The following is a 23,760-nucleotide window of genomic DNA, read 5'->3' as shown; positions in this document are numbered from 1 at the left end:
TCTAATGGTCTTGACGTTTCACCTATATAAAATTGTTCGCATTCACAAGGTATTTTATAAATACAATTCTTTGTTCTTTCTTGTTCACTGTTAGGTTTAGTTTTAGATAGAATAGATCTCAATGTGTTTGTTGTTTTGAATGTTGTTGATATGTTGAATTTATTTCCTATTGTTTTAAGTTTCTCGGAGAGTCCTTTTACATATAGTATTGATATTTTCCTCGTATTATTTCTTGTGAATGTTGTAGGATCCCGTTCTAAGTTGTTCTGTTCCATTCGATCCAATCTTGACAATTTCTTATTTATAAACGATATGGGATAATCATTTTTTAATAAAACAGATGTTAACAATTGTTTTTCTTCTTAAAATGAATTTTCGTTAGAACAAGTAATTTTGGCTCTATCATATAAGGATTTAATGATTCCCTTTTTAACGTTGATGTTATGATTTGATTTGTAATTGAGATATCTGTTGGTGTGTGTTGGTTTTCTATACACTTGAGTCTCATATCCAGTATCCTTCTTTGAGACCAAAACATCGAGGAAAGGTAGGGTGTTATTGTATTCCTTTTCCATTGTAAACTTTATTTTGACAACGACACCCGACTTGGGCGTCGAAACGTTAATAAAATCATTTTTAGGTAAAATTGTGGCTTATTTCCCATTTGAATATACTTAATTAAAAAAAATTTATGTTTCTGTTTTTAAAATGAATATGACTATTACCTCTTTGTACAGCATTAAAGTCTAACTCTACTTTGTTGTCCCCTTGTACCTCGACTGAACTAGCAGATCCTCCACCTACACCAATTCTGTATACAGGTCCTCCAATTTTGATGATTTGGTGTCCTAATTTAGGTGGCAGCTTCTCAGTCATATCGGCTTCCATGCTGCCAATACCTAGAAAAAATATTGATATTTGATTATAGTAAGGCTAAAATAGCATGTTTGGGAAAGTTGTTTAGTGATGTACGTAGATACTTTATTTTTATTATTTAATATTTTTTAACATAATAGTTTTATCCCAGAGAACGGTAGTTCTCGACAGTGGCGCACACCTCCCTACATGCGACACTACATATACGCGAAATTTTCGATTCTATCAGCCTGACTGAACTGAAAAATGAGCCAACTCCCATCTTAAAGCTTAGGAAAACCAGCCAATCGGTATGTCAACCATCCATGTTGGTCCAAAGGTGTGGATTTTACGGCCCTTCCCATTTAGGGTCTGTTTTTCTTCCTCTTGTCGTCAAAACTCCCAAAAATTTCGAAAATGTTAGTCCAACCTCTGCGGCTTCTGATAGTATTGATCATTACCTTTCCAACGCATCTCGCATTACTAGTATAGTATAGTTAATCCAAAAGATGGCATAACCCAGACATCCAAAGTGAAAGTTATCCTTCAACACCAAATTGTTCTATTCGCTCCGAGCTTCTCTGGTATCGCCACCTACCTACAGGATTACTAGTATAACTTTTACCGGAAATTTTCTCGAAAGAAAAAAGTGTTGCCTATACTCTGCGAGTTTCGCTGGTATGGCTGCTATCGCCATCTAACGGTTGACTAGTGTTCCTATTTCGGCCGGAATTTTAAAGAGGACAGTAGAAAAGCAAATAATAGTTGTTTCAAACTTATTATTTAATTCTTATCGTGTAATATTTACAACGTAAAGAAGTAATTGGATTGTAATCGAATAATTAATAGCAGTAAGTACATAATTTATTATTCATTATGATTATTTTTAAGATTTTGCTTATCGTTTTGACGTTTATGTTGACAACTAATATTAGAAAAAATTTATTCTGTAAGAAAGTATAATAATTTAATATAATTATAGTATAATGCTTCTTAAATATTAACTTATGAATGACAGTTAACGGCATCCTACGTTTGCTGTGATTGGTCGTTATCTTCACGCATTCAAATTTTGTTTCAGAATTGGATTGTAAAATTGAAACCGTTAAAATTCGAAGGTGTGCTAACTGATTCTTTAGCTCAAATTTTTCTAACGTTTTAAAATTAAAATTGTGTTTACTTACTTTTTTCTAATTGCATCAATCCATTTTTGTCGTAGCGACAGGAAAGTTGTAGAATACACAGTTACTATTGTAACCAGTATTTCGACACTCTTTAATACAACAACTTTCGTGAGACATTTAAAAGTTATAATATGCAACTCTTTATGCAGAACGCCAAAAGGCAAATTTCCAGTAAAGGTTTACAAACTTGTCACTACTGGCGCTCGCGAATGTTTAATTATCCCCTCTACCTACGAGCTCACAGCGTATATGGTCCACGCATTGGGTGCGTTCGGACGACCACAGCGGCTGGACAGCTGAGCCAGCAGTAGCTGTCAGACGTCACCGCTGGAAGCCAGCCGCTGAGAGATTTACTAGCTTTCCCTATCACGGCTGGATACAACCACTCAGCCGATTTCTGCTGACCGCCAGCCGCTATGGTCGTCCGAACGCACCCAATGTCCAGAAAAAAGTCACACCATTTTGAGCGTCGGGTTTGGGGGGGAGAGGGGGAGAAATCGGTAAATTCGTAGTTTTTTAAGTTTTTCGCCAATATTTCTAAAACTATGCGGTTTAGCATGAACAACCTTCTATACAAAATTGTTCTACATTAAATTTGAAATAAAAAAGGCCCTATGCATAATCTTTCTAAAATGAATGGTTCCAAAGTTACGGAGGTAGTATAGTATAACTGGTCCAAAAAAAGGCCTAACCCAAACATCCAAAGTAAAAGTTTTCCTTTAACACCAAAATCTTCTATATGGTCCACATATTGTTCAGTAAAAAGTTACACCATTTTGAGCGTCCGGTTTAGGAGGGAGATGGGAGAGAAGCCGGTAAATTAGTAGTTTTTTTACGTTTTTCGTCAATATTTCTAAAACTATGCTTTAGCGTAAACAATGTTATATACAAAATGTTCTACATGAAATTTAAAACAAAAATAAAACGAGATAATACCCGAAGGTTGGCTGTATACCATCTAGTTAAATAAAATTAACATGAAGTAAAACTCTCTAGTGTAGTTGGTATATTTAATAAAAATTATAAAAATTTTTAAAAATCCAAACGGATTACGTTCAAAACGTTTTCGGACTTATCAGTCCATCATCAGTGAACTCTCTGTCCTTGCTAAATAGCCACAATGCCAAACACTGGTCAAGATGTATGTTCTAACTACATGGTGAAATCTGATCTACAATTTGGCTTACATTGGATGCCAACGGATTAGTACTAGGTACATGATGCTCTACTCCATTAATTAAGAGATTTTTTTTTATTATTAGGTCTACATTGAACTACGTTTAGTCTGTCAATCAATTTTCATTGACAGACTAAACGTAGTTCAATGTAGACCTAATAATAAAAAAAATCATAATTAATGGAGTAGAGCATCATGTTCCTAGTACTAATCCGTTGGCATCCAATGTAAGCCAAATTGTAGATCAGATTTCACCATGTAGTTAGAACATACATCTTGACCAGTGTTTGGCATCGTGGCTATTTAGCAAGGACAGAGAGTTCACTGATGATGGACTGATAAGTCCGAAAACGTTTTGAACGTAATCCGTTTGGATTTTTAAAATTTTTTATAATTTTTATTAAATATACCAACTACACTAGGGAGTTTTACTTCATGTTAATTTTATTTAAAACAAAAAATGTTCGATACATAATTGTTATAAAATCAACGGTTCCAAAGTTACGGAGGGTGAAAAGTCGAGGTTTTCGATACTTTTTATATTTTTTGGGCAATATTTATGATATAACTATACCATAAACCCAGACGTCCAAAGTGAAAGTTATCCTCCAACACCAAATTGTTCTATATGGTCCACATAATGTTCAGAAAAAAGTCACACCATTTTGAGCGTCGGGTTTGGGGGGGAGAGGCGGGATAAATCGGTAAATATAAAAAGTATCGAAAACCTCCACTTTTCACCCTCCGTAACTCTGGAACCGTTGATTTTATAACAATTATGTATGGAACCTTTTTTGTTTTAAATTTTATGTAGAATATTTTTCTATAGAACATTCCTTACGATAAAGCATAGTTTTAGAAATATTGACGAAAAACGTAAAAAAAAACTACTAATTTACCGACTTCTCCCCCATCTCTCCCCCCAAACCGGACGCTCAAAATGGTGTAACTTTTTACTGAACAATATGTGGACCATATAGAACAATTTGGTGTTGAAGGAAAACTTTTACTTTGGATGTCTGGGTTAGGCCTTTTTTGGACCAATTATACTATACTACGTCCGTAACTTTGGAACCGTTCATTTTAGAAGGGTTATACATAGGGCCTTTTTTATTTCAAATTTAATGTAGAACAATTTTGTGTAGAGGGTTATTCATGCTAAACCGCTTAGTTTTAGAAATATTGACGAAAACCGTAAAAAACTACGAATTTGCAGATTTTTCCCCCCTGTCCCCCCAAACCCGACGCTCAAAATGGTGTGACTTTTTTCTGAACATTATGTGGACCATATAGAACAATTTGGTGTTGGAGGATAACTTTCACTTTGGATGTCTGGGTTTGGGTCTAACTATACCAGACTATACGTCTACCTCTAATGCCCGGTTGCACCAACAGATCTTAAGCTTAAGTCGAGAATATCATAAGAATTAATATAATATAATTATAATATATTACAATAAGAATACCATAATATAATAATAGATATAATTGAATATAAGGTAAGAATCTAAAATTATGGTGCAACGTAAGTGATACTCAAGGAGGCCCATCTATAAGTAGAGCTTAGCTAAGCTGGAGCTTAAGATCTGTTGGTGCAACCAGGCATTAGACAGACATTTAAAATTAACTTTCGATACAGATCACCACCATTCGCTTATACGCATTTCGTCCTTTTGGAATCATCAGAGCGAGCTGTGGTAGGGTCTCTGGATCGAAACGAAATCTTTCTGTCATGTTAGCTAATTAATTAAAATAACATGCAAAAGACGCTACAGCGACATTTATTACAAACAAAGGAAATCCGTAGATCTGAACGTAATTTCAAACGTAAGAAATCCTCGGATTTAGTTTGTTTTTATCTCTCTACTTTGTATAAATATTATTTTTTATTAAAAATAAGTAAAGTCTAATTAGAAATTACATAACCATCAACAATGCATTACCTCCACTAAACATGATAGGTTTAATCCATTCTTTTCTCTCTCCAGCCGCGTCAACAAGACCAAAGGACCGTACGAAGCCGGAAATCAAGGGTTCACCGAACTTGTTACCATAATCCGAGGCTCCGTTACTGGCTTCAACTAGAACTTCTAAAGGTGGAGCAAAGTTTGATGGATAAGAGAAGTTTTTGTCTTCCCATGGTAGATCATAATCTAAAACCCAAAATAAGGATTATTAAAATACAGTTAACTTGTTAGTTCTTAAGCTGCGTTTTTCAAAGATGATTGTTATGTAGTAAAAATGAAGATATTGGTCTACAAAAGTATTTGATATGAAATCTTCATATAAATAAATAAAATTTGTCATAAAACTTAAACATTTTGTAATTAAACAAAACATTTAAACAAAATATTAGTTTTTCTGTCAATGTGTCTTTTTCACTTGAAAAGCACCAGGGATGGTGCTTTTCCCTACAACATTCCCTACAACAGTAGGGAATTTGTCTATAATGTTATAAGTGAGTTTGCCAGTCTCTGGCCAGATTTCAAAATTGTACACAAAAAGTCGAGGCACCAAGCCCCAGGAGAATATGATAGATTCATGGAAGAAAGACAATGTTTCAACGAATCGGTCAGAATGCATGAGATTATTACTATCTATAATCATCTAACAACTGTATTTACACAAAGAGGGACTAATACATACAGGGATACAGGGTGTTTCATTAATAATTTGAAATATTTTAACTGTAGATTCCTGGGCTCAAAATATTAAGGTTTAACCAAAATCACTTAAATATAACATGGGTCCTTACTGAGTTACAGGGTGTTTTATTTAAAAATTATAATATATACCCAGTACTCTAGAACTACTTCACATATCCCTATCATACTTGGTATACAGTTTAGGTACTGTACACCTTATTAATTTATCTTAACTAAACGTTTCTGGCTAGTACCAGAGGTGTAAGACAGGGGAAAGTGAATGGTTGAGCCTTTTCAAATTCTACACCACTGGCGGAATTGCTATTTTAACGCAATTTTTCGATTTTCCAATACATTGTATGTAAATGATATACTCTTCATTCATAACGAATAAGTCATTTTTCGAGATATTTGAAGTTAAAAATGAAGCGGCACAGTTATTTTATGATTAATACATTAATGATATTAATGATGTTTTTGGGCCATAGGATTGCAATTATCCGGCAAATGAAATTTTAATCGCTATTAACAAAAAAACATAATGTTATTTATTGAAAATTCTTGAAATGAATAGATGCAGTCAACATTTAAAAAAATTATGGTTATAAAAAGAACTATATTGTCATAATCAATCTAAATAACAGGACAATTTTAATAACTCTAAAATATCGAAAAACACATTTTAACTCAACCTTTTATAACAAATGTTCATTGTAACGCCCATTTACCTCAATAAGCTTACTAATTCATTCTGTGCCGCTTCATGTTGAACTTCAAATATATTGAAAAATAATGACATTATCTTTACAAATAAGGAGTATATTATTTACATAGAAAGTATTGGGAGAATCGAAAAATTGCGCTAAAATAGTAATTTCGCCGTTCACTTTCCCCTGTCGTACGGCTATGGCATACGACAGGGGTTTCTGGTAGTAGCCAGAAACCTTTAATTGTACAGTACCTACACTTTAAATAAAACACCCTGCAACTCAGTATGCAGGCACATTTTATTTAAGTGCTTTGGGTTAAACCCTAATATTATGAACACAGGAATCTACAGTTAAAATATTTCCAATTATTAATGAAACACCCTGTATACAATCAAAGACTATTTTTTTCTTCTTGAAGGTGGAAGATGAGTTCTAATTGTTTTGTCTTTTCCTTTTTTTTTTTCGTTATTTTTATTTAGTTTAATTCGTAATTTAATTATTTTTCTTTATTTGAGGGCATCATATCGCTTTTTACTAATACATATGTTCATGCTTCGCATTTGAATTTAGGTTGAATTCCCAAGAAATTAATTATCCAGTTTGTACAAAGTCAAACATTTACTTTATTTCTTATGTAACCATTTCATATAACATTCAAACGTCTTTTTTATTACAATATAAATAATAAATATGCTTTTTCTGTTGTATGTTACAAAAGTCATTACGTATAATGCCAGAAAAATATTTTTGATTACTGTTCTCTTGAGATTACATGTACGGCACAATGTTACGAAAACAAGTGATTTCATCACACCCCCAAAGTAGTAACAACGTTCGATCATAGTAGCCAATGTGTCAATCTAAAATTTACATTTATTTATCAAGTTCTTATCTCACTTGCTAAATATAGTCCAGAGGTTACTGCTATTCAAAATCAATAGGTTGTTTTCTTGTAGCAGATAAGTTACTAAGGTAATCTATTGATAAATAATAATCAACGTTGCATAATTAAATCCACCAAGCAAAAATGTAAAAAATATAATTTTAAAAATACACTTGAGTGACCTCGATACTCAATCGATATCTAAAGTGTAAAAGAACAGTTAAAACTTGATTGTGGTATTGTAGAATATGTATAATCAGTCATTACACTGTTGGATCAAATTTAGATCCTGCAACAGAGATATATCACAAAAAGACCACAGGAAGTCAAACCACACCATTCCAAAGATTTATGCAGTCATGAAAGTTTCTTTCGACCAACCCATCCACTTTTACTTGTATAGTCGGTTCGCTAAACTCAGACACAACTGGCTAGTGATTTTAGTAAGTAATTTTGCCAATTTAGTAAAATTGGCAAAAAATAATTACTAAAGTAAAACCTCGATATAACGGACTAATTGGGGGGACGGGATGTCCGTTAAAGGCGAAAGTCCGTTATATAAAAATAGGTTTACAATAAATCATTTTTTTTTTGAAAATATGTACTGTATTTAGACACAGCGTATAAATCTGTAAGTTAAAAAAGGAATCAAGTTTTGTTTAATATTTTTTTACTTTTTTACTTCATCTAAGAACTTTCTGCAATATACTTGTTCGGTTGCCAAAATTATTCACTGGCCCATAGGTTGAAAAAGCGATGTATTTTTTGTCAAAAACATACAATTTTTAAAGTTGCCGTCTGCTGGATGTCCAATAGTTTCAGGGGGATTAGCAGGAGCGTTGTCTAAATTCAATAAACATTTTACCACCTTTCTTCGGCTGTATTTCCAGTTTCTTCTCTTGAGATTTTCTAACAGCAGTTTCAAATTCTTTAAAAAAGCCAATTTCTGAAAATATCTGTGGTGAACCATGTCTTATTAGAGCTATAATATGAAACGGACAGATGATGCATTATATCTTTGACAACTCTAAGTTTACGAGATTTGCCAATGCTCCTCTAATTGTTGGCAAAGATATGCGATCCATCGGCATTAGTACAAAGCAGTGATGAGATCCTGTCCTTGCTGATTTTTCTTCCAGAATTCGATTTTTCATATTTTTTGCATTCAAAATTTTTTTACGTTTGATCAGATTTTTTGTCCGTTATATCCAAAGTCCGTTAAATAGAGGTCCGTTCTATCGAGGTTTCACTGTAGTTAGTAATTTGGCCAATTTTGGCAAAAAAAAATATCTACTAAAATCACTAACCAGTTGTGTCTGAATTTAGCGAACCGACTATACTATGAGGAAACAGATGGTATTTAGATCCCTAATTATACGGACGAAATATTCTGTTTTTCTTCTCTTTATGATTTTTATGAACAGACGTTCTGAATTAACAATTTTAAGAATATCTTCATTAGAAGTGTGCGAAACACATTACATTTTAGGGTCCATCAATAGCATCAAATTTGAATGCTTCTAATTTTTTTAGTATTGTGGCTTATAATATCCATGTCTCACAACCATATAAGAGGTTAGACCACACGTAACAATTTAGGATCTTCTTGGCGAATATGCATCGACAGGTTTCTGTTACATAAACCTGGTTTCCAGGTCATAAAAGCCTTATAGTCTCGGCTGAAAAAATATTATTTTTTTGCATAATCTTTAAATGTTAAAAAAATAGTTATAAACAAAATAACGTTTCTCAGAAAGTTTTTATTATATTCTTATTTTAAAAAATAGTTAAAATGCGTATTTAAAATATCTTGAAAATGAATGCTTTAAAACTTTCTTGCAACCATTTGCAAAAAAGTTATGAAACAGCAAAGTAAACATACGATTACTACGTTGTTTATATATTTTTTTAATTCTTTCAAAGCGTAAAAGTGAGTTTAAAGTACAAGCTAATTATTTACAAAAAATATCGATTATTAGTTTAATGGTTATACTTTAATTTAAGATTATAAATATATTTTTTTGTAATTTACACGCGCGAAAGTAGACTAATACAGTACTGTAGCTAAAATTTTCACTCGAAGCGATCACCGCCCGCGCGACGTACACGTAATAAATAAAATTATAGTATATGTATGCTGCGTGTCAGTCGCTTCGAGTGAACATTTTACCTCCGGCTCTGTATCAAGCCTACTTTCGCGCTAAAAATTACAAAAAAAGTATTTTTAATCTTTGATTAAAATATAACCGTTGAACTAATATTTGATATTTTTTGTGAGTAATTAGATTGCACCACAGACTCACTTTTAAGCTTTGAAACAATTAAAACAAATTATAAACAACGGAGCAATCGTATATTTACTTTGCTGTTTCATAACTTTTTTTGCAAATGGTTGGAAAAATTTTTTAAAGCATTCATTTTCAAGACCTTTGAAATACGCATTTTAATGTTAATTTGTTTATAACTATTTTTTTTAAACATTTAAAGATTATGCAAAAAAATGAAAAATTTATATTTTGTCGACAAAATATTAAATAGGCATCACATCTTTATAATCATTCTAAGTTTGATCAATGTCTTATGATTATTTTGGTTGTTATTGCGACTGTAAATTGTTAATTAACAATTGAATTGTTGCTAAAATATTCGTTTAATTTTCACCGGCTTCTGCAGTTATAATCTATAAAAAGAAAGCTTTTATTTCACCAAGTTATTTAATTATTGATAAATAATTGCTTGCCCAAAAAATTTATTTGAAAATTCGACATTTTGTTGGGAAACCCCAGATTTTCCGAGGAACATTTTCGTCGGAGCAAATCGGGAAAAACATGCCTCTATGTAGAATTCAATTGGGATGAATTTTTATTTGAGTGTTTTTGGGGTAAAGTTAAAATCTTCGGAGTTATAGACCAATAATTGAAAAAAACACGAATTGGGGGCACCATTTTGTTAATAAAGAAAGTAGCACACTATCTGCGAACTTTGCATACCTATATTATTAATATATAGGATCATAATATTCGACTCCAGCAATAAAATTGCTGGTAAATATCCTTTCTTTGTACTTTACTAATTAGGCCAGCGTATTAAAACTATTTTTTTTTCAAAATTTAAAGATTATGCAAAAAAACGAAAAATTTATATTTTGTCGATAAAATATAAAATCTCATATAAATCTCAATCTAATAGCATCTCATCTTTATAATCTTTATAAGTTTGATCAATGTATCATGATTATTTTGGTTATTATTGCGATCGTAAATTGTTAATTAACAATTGAATTGTTGCTAAAATATTCGTTGAATTTTCACCGGCTTCTGGAATTACAATCTATACCAAGATAGCTTTGATGTCACTAAGTTATTTAATTATTGATTAATAATTTCTTACCTAAAACTTTATTTGAAAATTAGAGTTTTGTTGGGAAAACCCGCATTTTCCGAGGAAAATTTTCGTCGGATCAAATCGGGAAAAACATATCTCTATGCAGAATTTAATTGCGGTGAATTTTTATTTGGGTGTTTTTGTTGTAAAGTTAAAATCTTCGGAGTTATACAGCAATAATTGAAAAAATACGATTTGTCGGCGCCATTTTGTTTATAAAAAAGTAGCACACTATCTGCGGACTTTGCATACCTATATCATTATTATATAGGATCTTATAATTCGATTCCAGCAATAAAATTGCTGGTGAATAACTTTTCCATGAATTTTGCTAATTAGCCCAGAGTATTACGTGATATTTCCATCCTGGTTATGTCTTCATGAGAGTCACAATTTACATTTAACCAGCTGCCAAAGCTGCGGCAAGGTATTTAAAATGGTTCACACGTTTTATCTCCTCTCCATTAAGAGAAAGCAGACCTTGCTCTATATTAATCTTTCCAACTGATATCAACCTTGTCTTTGAAATGTTAATTTCAAGGCCTCTAGGATAAATTGCTTCACTGACTAGATTTATTAATGTATCAAGATCTTGAAAATTTTCTGTAAGAATAGCTGTATCGTCAGTGTTGATTACTTCTCTGCCTACTCTTACTCCGTCGTGTCTGTCATCAAAAGACTCCCTAAAGATTTCTTTAGAGTATAGATTAAACAGACTGATAGAGATAAGATATTTAACAATATATTATTTGCAGAAGGGTGTAGTCTAGAATCATTTCTTTCTGACATTTGGCCTGTAAGTACAAACGATATTATCCACTGAGATGTGGAAAGGGTCGTAACTGTTTATAGAACGATAAATGAAGAGAAGAAATAATTCTAGACCACAGTGTATAAACTTGGAAACCCTTTTAAAACACTGACCACAAAATCCTATGCTCATTGAGAGAGTGGTAGAATTCAGCGAAAACAAAAAAGAAAACAGCTTATTTTTAACATTAAAAAGATGTAGCTTCTCATGATTATAAAAACCCAACAATGTTACGACAACAGGAATATTGAAAAAAAAACAGGAAGGCTAACAATACTTGGAAACACAAATTAATGAAAATAACGAGTACATGAAAGAAATTAAAGAAAGAAACACATTAAACAAAATGAGATACTCTGCAGCAGGGTTACTGAGATGATCGGTGTTCTGTTATTCAACAGAATGGAAGGTGTGACACTTAAGAAAGATAATACTAACGTATTGGAAACAGTTGAACTATGAACTTACATAAGAATACTGAGAATAAGCTGGGTGGATCGAGCCACAAATGCGAAAAGAAAATAAATTTTTTGAACAACTCTTAAATTAAAAACAATATCTAGGACATGTCATAAGAGGAAAACCTTATAAGTTGCTTTAAATAATAGTACAAGGTAGAACATAGGGAATAAGGAATAGTAGTAAGTATATTTCCACTGACCTATTTAAAGCAGTGGCTTAAAAATACAACGTTTTATGGGATGGCATATAAAGAATAAGAAAGAAGGAAATTTAAACATTTATTATTTTGAAATAAGTAAGACTGACAATCACAGATGTAACTGCTAACCACAAATTTGGTAAAAACCAATTAGGAAACCTTACAAAAAAGAAAGATACTTTCTTTTTATATGTGATTTCTGATCTAGTTTTTATCTTATGATAGGTTTTATAGCTGTCTCGTAGATTCTTTATTTGTTTATAATTGTAATACTTCTGTTTCACCATATCGTATCATTTAGTACATCCCATACTTCCCTCTTCAACATTCCAAAAAACCTGACAGTTCTATAATATCTAGGTAAATATTTTAATTTCATTTCTTGATTCAAAATTAGCTAATCTCTTTCAAGCTTATATCCTGATTAGAGGCCATTGACATCATGTTAAAAGATTTGAATGTTGTATTAAATTGGTTAGCTATATCGGAGAATATTTAAAATCCCGTGGACTGACCAAGTCACAAATGAGGAGATCCTCAGAAGAATGAAGAAGAACCGAAAGGCACTGACCACCATCAAATCTCGAAAGTTACACTACGTCGGACACATTATGCGAAATCAATCCAGACATCCCCTTCTACGGGCCATCCTGCAAGGAATAATATTTGAAAAGTGGGATCCAGAAAGAAGAAGAACATCCTAGTTGAAGAATTTCAGAACCTGGTTCAACACAACATCTGTGCAGCTTTTCCGCGTTGCTGCAGATAAGGTGAAGATTGCCATGATAGACACATCAAGAAAAAGAAGAATTAAATTGGTGTAAACATTGTTGTAAATCTTTGTTTGCTCCTAGCACTGGAGTACAATATGGATAACTAAAAGAAAAACAACTTGTGCATTTACATCTTTATTTTTAAGTACCACCTAGTCAGTGGTTATTGAGAATCACTGAGTCGTTAAGACTATCTTTCACTGTACACACTCTTCCATTGGCTCAACGATACTCTCACAAATTCGAATTCACAGCCGCAGACTCATTTTGAATTTTATACTGCCAACTTCTGGTTGGAGTGTAGCTCAAACCATGGACCTACGAAATTACGTAGGTACTGACATAACTTAGAGCCTTAGATAAAATTTAAAGGGTATAGAGAAGATTGTGGATGAAGAATAGTTTGTAAATCTTTCCAGTATGTTTTATGTGTACCCTATTTATATCTGTACTGTGTGATAGGCTTTAGTGCCTGCTATCCTGCTGATAAAAAGACCATCCAGAGGAAAATTCCGAACACAAAGCAAGAATAGTATGGCTTAGAATTACTAATTACAAATTTTACAGTAAAAATAGAATACTCAAATATGGATGATCAGGGAAAGGAAATAAAAGGCGTTTCAAACTATGTGTTCAAATTATTAAAATTGACAATACAGTAAAACCTCGATATAACGGACCTCTATTTAACGGACTTCGGATATAACGGACCAAAAATAAGGTCAAATGTAAAAAAATTAAAAACGTTCTGTTAATATTATCCATACTTAACCCTGCCTTTACTAACATACATTGCATAACAAAGGGGTCCCCGTGGATCCCAAATGTTGTATTTTACAAATAATTTCAATAAACTTTTATTATAGCAAAATGAGGACACATTTCTAAATAATCTGACTTATTTTAAACCTATTTTTATATAACGGACTTTCGGCTTTAACGGACACCCAGTCCCCCCAATTAGTCCGTTGTATCGAGGTTTTACTGTATAAAAACAAATTCAGTCCAGGGTTTACGTGGATCTAGGATAGGTTTCTTTAGTTGTTTCCAAACAAAGTTTACATATCATTACAAATACATATTTGGACCTCGGAGGTAAGCATGTCGACATGGTGTTGTTTTGAATAAGTTCGTGTAATCCACTAATTTTATTAGTTGGCTTATACAAATTGGTTATATATTATCATTAAAATATGGTCATATTGTCTTTCCACCAATTATGAGATATATCAGATTTTTATTAACATCCTAAAGTTTGTTGCAAACACACGCTAAACACAGTTGCTCGAAATAACATAGTGTAGTTTACCTCCGAGGTCCAGATATATGTTTTGTAAAATCAAAAATAAACCTACCTGGAATCTGAAGATTGCCTACAGAATAACCAGCAGTACCAGCTATGCAATAACCACCCCTTCCCACACTTTGCACATCCCTAATTCTTCCTCCAGTTCCTGTAGTGGCTCCACTGAAAGGAGCTACACCAGTCGGGAAATTGTGAGTTTCTGCAGTGAAAATAAGATGAGATTCTACTGGTACTTGCTTAAGCTCACTGAGAGAACCTGCTGTTACAGGCCTTAAGCTTCGGTGTAAGAATCCCTTAATTGCACTGAAAAAATTAAAGTTCTATTTTAGTAGTCGTTGATAGTTAATATTCTTGTGCCTAAACTAATGTAAGAAATTGGTAAATTTGTGGACATTACTCAAATAGAACTGTTTGGTTTTCCTGTGGGTGTACATTAGAAAACATAAATTAGAAGAGCTAGAGTAATGACAACATCTTTAAATGTCATTAAATACCTGTATTATTATTAATACATAATGAATTTATTAATGGTAAGATGTATTCTAGACAAAATTACAAAACACACCATAATGCTTGTTTATAATTGGTCCAACCTCAGACAAATTTACTCCACTGTTATGAAATTTTTGACACTATTGACATTTATGCAATTTTGACACTATTGGCATTTCATAGGTTAATTAAGGGGGTAGGCGCAAAAACTTAGTCCAAAACTAATAAGTATTTTTGAAAAATTTAAAGGCAGAAAGAAAGATTATATTATGGAGCACCTGACAAAAGTCCCTGAAAACTTCTGTAATGTTTATTTTAATAAGTTACGGGGGCAAAAAAAAAGAGAAAATTTAGTGTGATTTTTAATTTCAAATATTTCATTCAAAAGATACTTTTTGTTTATTCTAAGGGACTTTCGGCCCTCGGTAATAATGTAATCTTTCATTCTGTGTTTAAATTTTTAAAAAATATTATTAGGTACAGTAGAACCCCGATTATCAGTGCTCCTCAGGACTGGAGGTGGCACGGATAATTGAAAAGCACGGATAATCCGAACATGTATTTCTTATGTATAATACATACAAGAATAAAAAACCGCTAAACGCCGTAAAAATGAGTGGCGCATAAAATATTCCAGCTACAAAAGATCTGATATGAATATTACGTGGCGCGAAAATGGATTTTCATTTGATGCAAAACAAAATTCTAGTTTTATTTTAAAAGATTTTTCCATAATATTTGCTAAATTTGAAGTAAACGCGCCACAAAAGAGTAACTTTGATACAGTTTGAATTTTGAAACTCTTTTGTGGCGCGTTTACTTCAAATTTAGCAAATATTATGGAAAAATCTTTTAAAATAAAACTGGAATTTTGTTTTGCATCAAATGAAAATCCATTTTCGCGCCACGTAATATTCATATCAGATCTTTTGTAGCTGGAATATTTTATGCGCCACTCATTTTTACGGCGTTTAGCGGTTTTTTATTCTTGTATCAGGAGTTTTTCAAAGTTATTTATAAATTAAATGTATGAAGTTGAATACAATGTTCCTCTATTACACGTCAAGCTTTATAAATGGTCACCTTTGTTGTATTATCTCCCAAATGATCTAGTGTCCATCGAATGTACACTAGATTTTTTTTATTCGAAATAGATTGAAAAAAAAATATTCAGATGGCCGGTAAATGAAGTCGGATTGCCCGTTGCCAGATCAAATTTAGCGTCGTAACCACTACAACTACATAAACCATTTCGGGAATAATCGTTAATTGGATTATACTTTTGTAGCTTAATAACTTCTAAACGGCTTAACCGATTTTGATTAGTAAATATGAGTTTGAAACGTATTGACCAGTAGTGTCTCATGGATCTAAGGTCAAGTATGATAACTGAAGCTATTACAGGAATTATTGAGCTTGAGAAACCGTTTTTCCCACAGGAAATAGATTTTATCATACTTATGAAGCCTATAACCTAAAAAATTAAAATTTTCCGGGATATGAGGTATACACCGTTAAATTAGTCTTGAGTCCTTCTACAAACGCTAAGTTATTGGCGCAATTCGTAGGTTGAAATGTTGAGTAATTGTCGAAAAACCAAAATTTTCAAAGTTTAGTTTTTCAGTTTTTCGGCTATACTGAGCCGTGTGTATGTCTGATCCTGACGGCTTAGACACCATTTGAAAGCTTAAGTCAACACTATTAATTTGATGTATTTGCGGTTCTCCTGGCTCTTCTTGATCCGAATAAATATACCCCCAAAACATATGCCGTTTTGTACCTACCAAGTCCTATAGCTGGCTTATGGGTGGTCAAAAGTCACAAACTACACCGGTTCTAAATCGGCCCTGACCCCCTCTTCAAACACAGAGGAAATATATCAAATCGGTTTAACTTTCAAACACACATACATACAACCACAAACATTTTCCCTTTTTTAAATAAAAATTAAGTCACATTTCTAAGCTCTATAACTTTTGAATGGTATAACCGATTTTCAAAATTAGACATGCGTTGGAAAGGTAATGATCAGTTTTATTAGAAGCCGCAAAGGTTGGACTTAAATTTTTAAAGTTTTTGGGAGTTGTGGGGACGAGAACGAAAAACAGACCCTAAATAGGAAGGGCCGTAAAATCTACACTCTTGGACCAAAATCGATGGTTGACATATAAATGGGTGACTTTTTTTTCTGAACTTTAAGATGGGACTTGCCCCAATTTTCAATTCAGTCAGATTTAGAAAATCGAAAATTTCGTGTATATATAGTGTTACGTGTAGGGGGGTGTGGGTGTGCGCTACTGGCGAGAACTGCCGTTCTCTGGTAATGTTCAAAATTAGACAGGCGTTGGAAAGGTAATGATCAGTACTGTTAGAAGCCGCAAACGTCGGACTTAAATTTTCGAAGTTTTTGGGAGTTTTGGGGACCAGAACGAAAAACAGACCCTAAATAGGAAGGGCCTTAAAATCGACACCCTTGGACCAAAAGGGATGGTTGACATATGAATGGGTGAGTCTTTTTCTGAACTTGAAGATGGGAGTTGGCACAATTTTCAATTCAGTCAGATTTAGAAAATTGAAAATTTCGTGTATATAATAGTGTCGCGTGTAGGGGGGTGTATTTCTGCGCCACTGGCGAGAACTGTCGTTCTCTGGTAATTTTTTCGATATAAAACTAACAGCTTCGATAACCAATAAATCGAAAACTATTAATTTTATCAAAAAAATGTATAATGAACATTTTTTGCTTATAATTAATATTTTTACCAGCATTTGCGGTCAAAATATAATAAAAAATTTCCACTCTCGAGATGAGGTGGCAACCACCCCATGGTAAAAGCGTCTTTCGGCATCATATAGATTTTAATCCTTGGACTATCCACTACTTGTTTCATTTGTCAAATTTTCAAGCAAATCTATCCATTCTGTAAAAATTGCGAAGTGAAAAATTTCAGTTCCTGGACTAATTATACTTTTGGAGCTCTATAACTTCTGAACGGTTTACCTGATGTTGATCACTAAACATGAATTTGAAACGTATTGACAAGTAGTATCTGACGCATCCAAGATCGAGTATGATAACTGAACGTATTACAGGAATTATTGAGCTTGAAAAACCGTTTTTCCCATAAGAAATAGATTTGATTATACTTATGAAGCCTATAACTTAAAAATTCGAATTTTCCCAGATATGAGGTATACACCGTTAGACGCGTCCTGAGTCCTTCTACAAACGCTCAGTTATTGGCGCAATTCGTAGGTTGAAATTTTGAGTAATTGTCGAAAAGCCAAAATTTTCAAAGTTTAATTTTTCAGTTTTTTGGCTCTGGTGAGCAGTATGTATGTCTCAGATTGATCGCTTAAACGCCATTTGAAAGCTTAACTCAACCCTATTAATTTGGTGTATTTGCGGTTTTCCTGTCTTTCCCTGAACCTAAGATATATACGCCCAAAAAATATGCTATTTTGTATCTACCTAGTCCTCTAGCTGGCTTACGGGTAGTCAGAAGTCAAAAATTAGACCGGTTCTGAATCGGCCCTCACACCTTCTTGAAACACAGAAAAAAAAATTCAGATCGGTGTAACTTTTCCACACACATACATACATACATACATACATACATACATATCCACAAACATTTTCCATTTTTTAAATAAAAATTGAGTCATATTTCTGAGCTCGATAACTTTTGAATGGTATAACCGATTTTCAAAATTAAACATGCGTTGGAAAGGTAATGATCTGTGCTATCAGAAGCCGCAAAGGTCGGGCTTAAATTTTTGAAATTTTTGGGAGTTTTGGGGACGAGAACGAAAAACAGGCTTTAAATGGGAAGGGCAGTAAAATCCACACCCTTGGACCAAAATGGAGAGGTAACATATGGATGGACGAGTCTTTTCCTAAACTTTAAGATGGGATTTGGCCCAATTTTCAATTCAGTCAGGTTTAGAAAATCGAAAATTTCGTGTATATATAGTGTCGCTTGTAGGGGTGTTGTGCGCCACTGGTGAGAACTGTCGTTCTCTGTGGATGTACAGTCGGAAAAATGAAAGAATACCCAGGAACGATCACATCAATCACATTTATTCAGATTATTAATAATCTATCTCTCTAGTTTGTTATTTATGGAAAAAAATCAACAAATACAAAATATGTGATTGATGTGATCGTTCATGGGTATTCTTTCATTTTTCCGACTGTACGGATACACATACATATGTACCTACCATAAAAAGATAACAGAAAAAATAAATCTTTCATTATGAGTCTCTACTTCATCATTTAGAGTTTCCAAGTGATTTACGATGACGCTATTTTGATAAAACCTCAAAAATGCAACTTGAGTAATAGAAAATCAGCACGGATAATCTGCACCCGGATAATCAGGGTTCTACTGTACATATTAGTTTTCTTAGGATTCGAAAAACATGACTTGCATTTAGATAGCATTGGACCAAGATTTTGTTCCTACCACCTATCAGGGATTCTTGTGTTTTCTGGGTTATTCCTTTAATTTTTAGAATTTTAGCCTGCTTTTATATAAAAAACAGTTTTTTAGAACTCCTTAGCAACATATTACAAGCCGACAAGCCAGTGCTGGCGTGTGACCTTGAGCGAAAATACACAGCGACAAATGCAGAATACGAGAAGGTCAGCCGCCACCTTTCGCTTGTCGCACTGTAGTATAATATAATATTTATAGATTACTGTCAAAGGCAAACATGATCAACAAAAAAAGAAGATATATTTGGTGATTTTTCTAGTGAATCTGTTTTTATTATTGGGTGTGAATCTATCTTTTGAGTTTACTCCTTCTGGTTTAAAAACAGAGTATAGTACACGAAAAGAATATCAAAAGATGCTAACCGAAATAGTCTGATAGTAAAAGGATTAGACAGGAAACCAGTATAACATAGAGAGTGACACTGATAGTGACCAAAATAACAAACAAATGCAATGTGGGTTTAAAGTGAAGTAAAAAGACTATTCTCTGTTTCAAACATTAGAATCAGTATCGTTGTATATTGCAAGCGGACTTCCATTCAGTAAATTATCATAAATAAATCCTCTTTTAGTATTTCACAGCAGTTATATAGTTATAATCCTCTACAAGTACCTGCTTAATACTACCTTTCGGAGCCGCTGTTGTTGAGAGCGGCAACGTTGTCAACAAAATTCTTATTTAGTTTTCAGTGGCCCTATTCTTCATACACTGAATTTCATGTATGACAAAGTATGCTATAGAAGTATATGCAATTGCAAGAAAAATTCATATTTAACACCAATTAAAAGGAAAGCTGCATATAGCTGCAAGTCCTGTAAACACTCAATACATAAACAGTAGAACCCTGATTATCCGTGCTCTTCGGGACCGAAAAGTGGCACGGATAATTGAAAAGCACGGATAATTGAAAAGCATGGATAATCCAAACATGTATTTCTTATGTATAATACATATAATATGTATGTATACACATACATAGTACCTACCACAAAAAACAACAGAAAAAATAAATCTTTCATTATGAGTCTCTCTTTCGTCATATCAAGTTTCCGTCAAGTGATTTACGATGACGCTATTTTGATAAAACCTCAAAAACCCAACTTGAGTAATAGAAAATTATAGCATGGATAATCCGCAGCACGGATAATCTGCACCCGGATAATCGGGGTTCTACTGTAATCACAATCCAATGTCCAAGTGTAGGAGAACACTCAAATATCTTTAACATTTAAAAATGCAAGTTCACATCTAATATTACTTACTTGAATTTTTCAACAGATAAAACAGAACATAACAGCTGTATAAAAAACAAGGAAAAAACCAAAATATTAGCAGAGATTCGAAAACTTACTTAACAGATATAGGGCTAGAAACGTCAAACAGAACTTCAGCGTAGACTACTATAATTTTGAGGTTGTGAATAACTGGGTTTTCTTATAACACACAATAATGACACATCTGAATATTAGGTAAAACAAAGGACACTGTTAGTGAACAAATATTATTTTGAACTAAACAAGCAGCAGAAAAAACAGAAAATTAAGCCAAAAAACCAAACTAACAATACTTATTTATACAGACATGACATTTATATACAGGATGAACACTCATCTTACCTGTGCTATGGGTCAGAAACATGGACTATCTCCAAAAAAGACACAAATTGTCTACTTGTCTTCGCAAGGAGGATACTATGAAGAATAATGGACCCAATCCATGAGAATGGTATTTGGAGAAGGCAACAACTTCGAATTATATGAGAAGTTTGAAGAACTAGTAAGTAAGTAAATGGAAGAGATGTAATATCTTTAATAAAAATAGGGAGGCTTAGATGGACAACACATTGTGTCAAGAGCAAATGAAAATTACCTACCCAGACGAAACCTACTAGCAGTACCTGTAGGAAATAGGAGTATAGGTCGATCCAGACTGTGATGGAGGTACAGTGTGGACAAGGATGCGAGGAAGATTGGCACAACAAAGTGGCAATGACTGGCAATGAACAGAAACAACTGGCGAAATAGATTGGGGAACATTGAGGCTCAACTATGGCTGTAACACCACTGATGACGATGAATAGAGTTAGAACTTTGGGCAACCAGAATTAGAAACCCTACTTACTACCAAAATACTATGTAATTAACAGACTATCAAAAGTAGAAATTTAAGACAATTTAACATCAAATATCAATTAATTAAGTTTGAGTTGAGTTTCAGAAGATAAGTAAATATCGGTGCTACTTCGGTATGCAGTCTACGGCAGAGTTTCTAGTTTGGTATGCGGTCTACCGTCTGATATGCGATCTACAGCAGTTTAGCTGATTCGGCATGCGGTCTACGTACAAAAACAAATTAGAGAAACTATTACAAACTTTTTATTTATTATTTATATTTATACTTTACTTTACTTGTCATACTTGTGCTTTACTTCACACTTCACGTGTTATTCTGTCTAAATCCCGAACCGAGGATTAGCGGCGTGTAATTTGGGTTGCCTATATAAACTAGAATCAACGAAATGGGCCTTGAGTGTTAATTTAAAACGCTGAAAAGACCGTTTAGTGATAATAAAAAGGGTGGGTTGTGATTGCGCGCAGCGGTCAAATACCTCCTGCCCTGTGGTTCTCTCACTCTAATACCCGTAAGTTGGGTTTGGACCGAAGGGTTAGGTCTTCCTCCTTTCAGGCAAAAACCGATATTTACTGCGGTTGCATGATATTTAATATTAAAATAGTATTGGATGTGGTAGAATGTAGACTCTTTGTATAATTACCAATTGAACAGTGAAGCTGTTAGTAATAATAAAATAGTAATGTTTGTAATAGTTTCTCTAATTTGTTTTTGTACATAGACCACATGCCGAATCAGCTAAATTGCCGTAGACCACATATTAGATGGTAGACCGCATACCGAAGTGGCACCTAAATATCTATCTATTAGGTGCAATAAAATTTATTTTAGCTCAGCTTTAAGTATTATGTTGTATACCTTATATCTTATTACGTAACAATGTCTTTAACAATATTGTTACGTTATCTAATATCTGATTTCCTATACTCAATTCAATAAGCTTATAAGTTGTCTTCAAGGTTTGCTGTATTAACTTATACATTTTAAATTACAATAACTTAATAAAAGAGTATTTTAAAAAGAAGAGTCGCATAAAAGAGTTAATAATTTTGTAGACTTACCTACTATTATCACTGAATTTTATAACATTGTTGGGATTTGTGTGTTCTTGAGTTTCAATAATCATATCTATCAGTGATTGCTTATGCTCTACACCATCAATAACCATTTTTCCCTTAAAAAACCAATGTCTACTGTGTTCACTGTTAGATTGAGCCAAGTCAAAGCATTCAACATTAGTGGGATTCCTCTTAAGAACATTTTTAAACAAATTTGTGTAATATACTATATCTGCTTCATCGAACGCCAGACCAAGTTCTTTATCAATGGCTTTTAAAGCTTCTGCACCTTTACCCAATATATCAATCTCTTTTATATCTTCCTTTTTGGCAAGTTTTTCGTTAAAGCTAACTTTAGGTATATTTTCTGGAGTATACCTGCATTCAGTCATTCTATCATAGAGTAAAGATGCTAGATTATTCTCAATTTGAGGTGTAAGTTTTGTACCTTGATTAAACACTAAAAGATAGCGACGTGAGACCTCTAATCTGGTTACTTGGACCAAGCCGAGATTTTGGCAAATAGAAACAGCATTTGTGGAACTTGATGTGGAAAAATTAAATCTAGGTCCTACCTCAACCAAAGCCGTACCATTTTTCGCTACCAGCGTTCCCTTTTCGCTTAAATTTTGGGGATGGAGAGGATCTTGAAGAACCCATTTCAAAATCTTAACGTCTTTTGCTTCCAAGGCACTTGTTGATTCGATATGAAAACATATTTCGGTTTGAATATCCTTTAGATTTTTACATGTTTGCTGAAGTTTCTGGACAATTTCAAACTTTTTTGCTGCTGTACAACCAGGTGTGCGGTATAACCTTAAAATTCCACCTTGTTTTTTCATTTTCTCTTTCACTGAACAAACTAAACTAATGATACGAAAAACAATTTCTTCATAGAAAAATTACAATCTCTCTGACGTAAACTTCTTACTTCTAACTGAAAAATAATTGATAATAAAGTTCATGTTTACAAAAATAACTTTGATAACCTCATTCTCATTTTAAACACCAAACGAGCAACGCAACCAATCACAAATCACACATTTGGTGTGGATCTCCCTTCCCATACATTAATTGCAAATATAGGCAATTCTTTTTACAGGAGACATATCTTATATAGGGGAGAGTGGGTAAACTTTATTCCTTATCGAGTAATTTTGATCCCACACAAACAAAAAAAAATAAAAAA

At 33.2% G+C, this 23,760-nt stretch overlaps 1 protein-coding gene across 1 annotated transcript in view; it reads right to left on the bottom strand.

The window, feature by feature from the left end:
- LOC114338337 (phosphoribosylformylglycinamidine synthase) overlaps positions 1-23,552 on the bottom strand; it is a 73,608-nt gene extending 50,056 nt beyond the window's left edge. The window contains exons 1-4 of the mRNA XM_028288926.2: positions 22,575-23,552; positions 14,439-14,692; positions 5,160-5,369; positions 726-899 (exon numbers count right to left, since the gene is read on the bottom strand). Coding sequence (XP_028144727.1) covers positions 726-899; positions 5,160-5,369; positions 14,439-14,692; positions 22,575-23,413 — 1,477 coding nt within the window. The 5' untranslated portion in view covers positions 23,414-23,552. The remainder of the gene's footprint in view (positions 1-725; positions 900-5,159; positions 5,370-14,438; positions 14,693-22,574) is intronic.
- Positions 23,553-23,760: the final 208 nt, after the last annotated feature.

The sequence above is a fragment of the Diabrotica virgifera genome, chromosome 5 (genome assembly GCF_917563875.1).
Source record: "Diabrotica virgifera virgifera chromosome 5, PGI_DIABVI_V3a".
In the NCBI taxonomy this organism is placed as follows: domain Eukaryota; kingdom Metazoa; phylum Arthropoda; class Insecta; order Coleoptera; family Chrysomelidae; genus Diabrotica; species Diabrotica virgifera.
The sequence above is the reverse complement of the archived record's forward strand: the minus strand, read 5'-3'. Positions and strand labels throughout refer to the sequence as shown.